Here is a 6,000-nt window from a genome sequence, read left to right as displayed (position 1 = left end):
TTTCAAGACAGGGATACAGGCTTAGATGTAGAAAGATGCTACTGGTTTTGGCTTCACAAGGGCCTAATGACACCACATTATTTTGCTAAGGCAACCAGAAATGCTCCTGTCACTTTTGATAGTGGTAATACCAGCAGTGTCCTCTGTAGGTGGCTGAACTTCATGGCAGAAACCAAACTGATGCAGATTAAGGATTTACAGTTTGCTGTCAGCTAGTGACCTCTAACCAGTCTCTTGTTACCATGTTTTTGCCTCAGGAAATGCTCTTGAAGAACTTCATGAATAACCTTCTTCTTGCTTAGTGGTTACCCTTTTGTGAACCTACCTCCCACTTTATTTCTCAGCTGAAATACTCATAGAATGTTAAATTAAATCTCAGTTCATAGCTCTACTGGGTCTTTATGGTAACCAAGAGTGCTCCTGATTCCTCTTAGCTACAGAAATAAATTTGCTTTGCAGAATATCTGGAAGCATGACAGGGTGGTGCAGCTCTGCTGGCCACAGCTGGAGAGGCATTTAAAGGGGCAGAAAACTTGTCTTGAGGGTTAGTAATTTCAACGTCATCCAGGATATTACTCATCAAAGCATTTAAATTTTATTCTACAGCCTGTAGGTAACAAAGAAAGAGTTGTATGTATGATAATGAAAATTAAGTTAAACTGATGATTTTTCATTCTTAGGTGTGTATTCTTATGTACGTTGATACACTATGCATATGTCTGGGGTAGTGATCAGCAAAGAACCAGAGATGCATGGGACACAATGTATTTTGTGGTCCACCTCCTGCAAACACAGTACTGGATCCAGATCATTTCATCTGTATGGTTTGTTAAAAAAATGCATGGACAGACTTCCACCTCTGATGGATCTGTACCTTCAGCATGCCTCGGGCACTCAAAAACATGAGCAAGGAGGAGCAAGGAAGGAAAAAAAAACGTATTGTCTGACTCCTGGTTGAGGCCTTTGGGAAGGCGGAGTAAAAACTGTGGAGGACTATATCCAGTTCTTGAGCCCCTAACACAGAAAGGACATGGAGCTTGTGGACCCAGTCCAGAGGAGGGCCACGAAGATGATCAGAGGGGCTGGAGAACTTCTGATACGAAGACAGGCTTGAGAGTGTTGGGGTTTTCCAGCCTGAATTAAACTTCGGGGAGACCTTATAGCAGCCTTCCTGGATCTGAAGAGAGGGCTACAAGAAAGTTGGAGTGGGACTTTTTACAAGGGCTTATAGCGACAGGAAAAGGGGTAATGGTTTTAAACTGGAAGAGGGTAGATCTAGATTAGGTATTAGAAAGAAATTCTTTAGTGCGAGGGTGATGAGACACTGGCACAGGCTGCCCAGGGAGCTTGTGGCTGCCCTGTCCCTCGAAGGGTTCGAGACAGCGCTGGATGGAGCTCTGGGCAACCTGGTCTGGTGGGAGGTGCCCCTGCCCATGCAGGGGAGGTTGGAACCAGATGAAATTTTAAGCTCCCTTTCCAACCCAAACCATTCCGTGACTCTATGAAGACCCGGAAGAAGAGCGGGCGCCAAAGGCCCCTGCTGTCCCCGGAGCCGTGAGGGAGCGCTCCCTTGGCGGGAAGCCCGGAGGGGCGAAACTGTCCCAGCACCGCCCCGTCCCTCCCCGCCCGCAGCCGCCAGGTGGCGCCGCGCCGCTGCCGGAAGCGGGGCGGGCGCTGAGGGCGGTGGGACCCGGCGGCCCGCCCCGGCGCACGGTAGCGCGGTGAGGCGGGCCGGGCCGGGCCGCGCAGGGCCGCCTGGGGCCAGGCGGCGGTATTGGCGGCCGCCGGCGGGCCATGCTGCTAAAGCTCCTGCAGCGCCAGACCTATACCTGCCTGTCGCACAGGTATGGGCCCTGCCTCTGCCTCGGGGGCCTCGTCCTCATGATCGTCTCCGCCCTGCAGTTCGGGGAGGTCAGTACGGCGCCGCGCCGGCGTGGCGTGGCTGCTCCAGTTCCCCTCCTTTCCCTCCGGTAGCCCGGGCCGTGCCGACCGGTGCCGGCGGGGAGAAATGGCCGAACCGGCGGCCCCCGGCGTTAGGCGGCGGCTGCACGGCACAGGGGGCGGGCGCGGGTGCGTGTGCGTTCTGGTTTGGGGCTTTTCTCCGTTTCGTGAGCCGGACGGCTGTCATGTCCCGGGAGCAGTCGGTGCCTTCAGCGGGCAGGTTGGGCGGGCGTGCTGCTCACATATACATGTGCGGTACATTAGGATGCGAGGGAGAAATCGTCCTCAGCGGTGGCGATGCCCTCCTGTTGCGGGACAGCAGCCACCGCCGCTGGGACGCGGCCGTGCGCCCGGTGGGGGCCGGTGAGGGCTGCCGGTCACGGGACCGTCACTGCCGCGGCGGGGACGTGGGTGTCCCGGTACCCCCTCCCCCTTACCCCCCGGGCAGCCTTGGAGACCCTGGGGCCATCAGCTCCTGGAGCTCGTGTTTTCTTGTCTTGTGCAATTTTTTCTACTTCCCTTATCAGGTGATTTCTCGGTGCTGTATTTTTTGGTGGTTTTTGGTTTGGTTTGTTTTTTTTCTTATTTTATTTTATTTTATTTTACTTTATTATTTTATTTTCTTTTGTTTTGCTATTCTAAAGCCTGTGCTGGATGAAACCTTCAAATGGCAACCGAGTCATTACCAATTTCAAATTATTTGCCCTAACTGTTCACTTTCATGACAGAATTAATACTGATACTAGCATGAATTTAAGCAAGTAGATCTAGTTTTTGCCTTCTAAAATGAAAAAGCTGTCTCTGTGGGTGGGGGAAAAGCAGAACCTTCAAATGGCAACCTTAAACTTTTCAGGGTTTAAGGAGTTAAAATGTATCTTCCCTCCAAGCTGCCTGCAATTTACCGGAGTCTGTACTGCATTGATCAATGCTCATTACTCAGGATCTTGTGAATTATATATATAGCTTTTACTTTTTCTATACATGATTTTATACGCATGTGTATTCCAGAGCTTCATTTCATATTACCCTGTGTATTTTGGAAGTCATCGATGAAAGAAATGGAAGGAAAAAAAGCAATCCTGCTTCATTGTAGTGTTTGAGATTGTAGTAGGTGTTCAAGGAAATAAAGAAAGTATTTTTGTCAGTGTGTAATGCAAACAGACTGGAGATACCTGATTCATAAATTTTTTTTTTTAGTTTTTTTTTTTTAGGTTTTTTTTTTTGTTTTGTTTTGTTTTTTTGTTTGTTTGTTTTTTTTAAGTTTTTCCCCTGTTTTATTTTGATGAGTTCTTTCAGATAATATTCCTAATTTTTTTCCTGTATCTGAAACTTCAGTGTACCACAATCAGAACTTTGTGTATCTGTATACCTTCACATTAAGCACTTCATCCCTGCTGTCTTCCTGGGTTCACAAGTTCCTGAAACACTTCAAAGCCATCAACGAATTAAGTTACTGTGTAGTACTCGTAGGCACCTGTTTGTACATGGGTATCAACGACTGTATTGGGAATGGAAAATATTTCTTACTACAGACTCCACAAGGCAGCAACTAATAAAAAAACCTATATGCCTATTTTGAAAATGACACCAGCAATCTTTCTAGCAATCATTGGGTGAGCTGCTCTTAACAAACTGCAGGGAGCTGTCAAGCAATAAAGGGCAGTGTGAGGCAATGCTTACTGGGCCCTGGTGACTGAGCAGCATTTGGTTCTGCTTTTCCCCCACCCACAGAGACAGCTTTTTCATTTTAGGAGGCAAAACCTAAATCTACTTGCTTAAATTCATGCTAGTATCAGTATTGATTCTGTCACGAAAGTGAATGTTTGGAGCAAATAATTTGAAATTGGTAATGACATCCTCACAGACTTAAGGTGAAAATTCTCGAGAAAAGCTTGAGCTCAGCGGTAGTGGATCATGGATCAAGGGTTGGACTTGATGATCTCTGAGGTCCCTTCCAACCCAGCCAATTCTATGATTCTGTGATTCTCACTGAAATAACAGTGCATTAAGCACGATACAGGAGCATTTCTGCAAAACCATGGGGTAGCCAGTTCTTAGCCAATGCTCTCAAGTAGTTGTAAAATGAGCTTTTGAGTTTTAGTATGGTTTGGTTGTAAATTCTCCTTGGCTGCCTTCTGTAGGTTTCTCAGCTTTGTAAAATCATTTGTAACTGAAATGTGCCAGAGCAACTGTTATCACCTGTCTGATACAGTATCTTCAAATAGGAGGTATCTATGCCCTTTGTAAAAAAAAAAGTACCCTTGGTGGTTTTGTAATATCAGTATGTAAAGTTAAGAGAAGCTCAGCCAGACAGTATTGTAACACATCAGTATTGTATCAGTGATGTGTCGATATTGTAACACATTGTAACATCAGGGGTGGGATGGAGCTTAATTTTTTTCCTAAATGTGTTTCTAAAGAGAGCTGTCCTGGGTCTTTAGGTTATAGCTGTACCAAGGCAAAAAGCAAATGCGTGAGTGCTTAATGTTTTTCTTCTGGTGAACCATATTATTAAATAATAAATCACATTCTTACTCAAATATTTCTGTATTTCTTCTTGAAACTGATCAGTGTGTCAATTCTTTGTTATCAATTGTAACATGTTTCTGCGTGGATATTTTTCAGCGAATGCTGTATTTAACCTGTGCCTTTAGCAGAAGGATGTAATGACTTGCACATGAAAAAGTGGAACAGTGTCCTTTGAAGACTTTAGTATCTTAGGGAAGAGATTGTATGCTTACCTGGGAAATTATGTGCCCTTTGTGTAAGGGAACTGAATTTCTGCAGATGTGATCTTGGCTAGGAAGACCATTTACAGCTTTGGCAGGAATTGTGTGTGTGCACACTTGTCATCCAGCCACATGATGTGGCTTCCTTGCTCTCTTAGATGAGGGTGCAAAGATGTGCAGGAGGTACAGAGATATGGGGCAGGTATTCTTTATCTTACGATTTTGACTGCTATCCTAGAGAAGTTGTCTATTCCATAGTAATACATTATTTCCTTAACACAAGTAATAAGCAGTAATAAAATGTAAACTCAGAAGAGTGATCTAAAGTAAATACTAGCCTTTCTTGTCATTTTTTCCCTTCTCCTTTGCATATAAATATGTATTATCCAGGTAAAACAAACCCTTATGCCTTCATCTTTAAAGCAGCTCAAGATGTCACTGTAGTTTTTAAGGGTGGGCTTCTACTATAAAAGGTATAATAGCAAGTTTATCTCTGAACAGACCTACTTAAATGTTTTATATTTTTTTATCTCAAATTACTTGTGCCATTTTATGCTATATCAAAGCATTTTAAGCATTTTTAGTGTTGAAAAGGCTGATTTTTATTTTTTTTTGTGTGTAGTAATGGAACATAACTATGTGCCTTTGTTTCCTCTATGTGTATATGTACATTTAAGAATGTAAATGGAATGTGAAGTTGCAGCTTTCCAAAGTAAGAATTGGCTTGTGTCGGTGGTTTCCAATATAGCTAATTCCTGAAACAAACAAACAAACCAACAAACAGAATTGGGGATGGCTGTAAAAGGGCATTTAAATGAGGTGCAGCTTGCAGTTTCAGCTAAGCAGCTCTGATGGCTGAATGAAGGTGAGGAAGACAACCCTGCCTTCAGCAGTGCATTCGCAATATTTCTTGTCTCCTCCAAAAAAACAAACACAGGAAGATCAAGTGCTCTGGTTTTTGAAGGTTCATCTCTCTGTTAGTTTGGCTCTGTGTCTTGGTTCGCTGCATGGCCTGGTGAACTCATGTCAAGCTGAAGAGGGGTGGCAAAAATGCAGGAGAATGGAAGGGAGGCTGCAGCTTGCAGAAATACTTTGCTCTTGGGTTGGTCTGGCTCCTGTGTAAGACCTCACCTGTATTAGGAAAGAGTGACTGTGTTGTAAGTTTGTGCCCAGGTCCATTTGCATAACATGGTGTGCCCTGGCCTGGCTGTTTGTTTCCAAAGCTTGGATTTCAGAATTGTGTAGACTTCAATATGTCCTGTATGAGAATAAAAAGGAAGACAAACAAAATTATGCAGAGGGGTAGGCGGTTCCTGCTTGTATTAAAATA

General features: G+C 44.6%; 1 protein-coding gene across 4 annotated transcripts in view; it reads left to right on the top strand.

Annotated features, from left to right (window-relative positions):
* The first annotated feature begins 1,676 nt into the window (after positions 1 to 1,676).
* Positions 1,677 to 6,000, top strand: part of GNPTAB (N-acetylglucosamine-1-phosphate transferase subunits alpha and beta) — a 45,591-nt gene continuing 41,267 nt past the window's right edge. For 3 of the 4 annotated variants that reach the window (XM_071728161.1, XM_071728144.1, XM_071728153.1), the window contains exon 1: positions 1,677 to 1,911. In XM_071728161.1, the coding sequence (XP_071584262.1) occupies positions 1,795 to 1,911 (117 nt within the window). In that variant the 5' untranslated portion in view covers positions 1,677 to 1,794. The remainder of the gene's footprint in view (positions 1,912 to 6,000) is intronic. The other variant, XM_071728171.1, reaches the window with a different exon arrangement.

Source organism: Heliangelus exortis, chromosome 1, assembly GCF_036169615.1.
Source record: "Heliangelus exortis chromosome 1, bHelExo1.hap1, whole genome shotgun sequence".
Classification (NCBI taxonomy): Eukaryota; Metazoa; Chordata; class Aves; order Apodiformes; family Trochilidae; genus Heliangelus; species Heliangelus exortis.
Note: the sequence above shows the minus strand (reverse complement) of the source record. Positions and strands in the feature narration are given on the sequence as shown.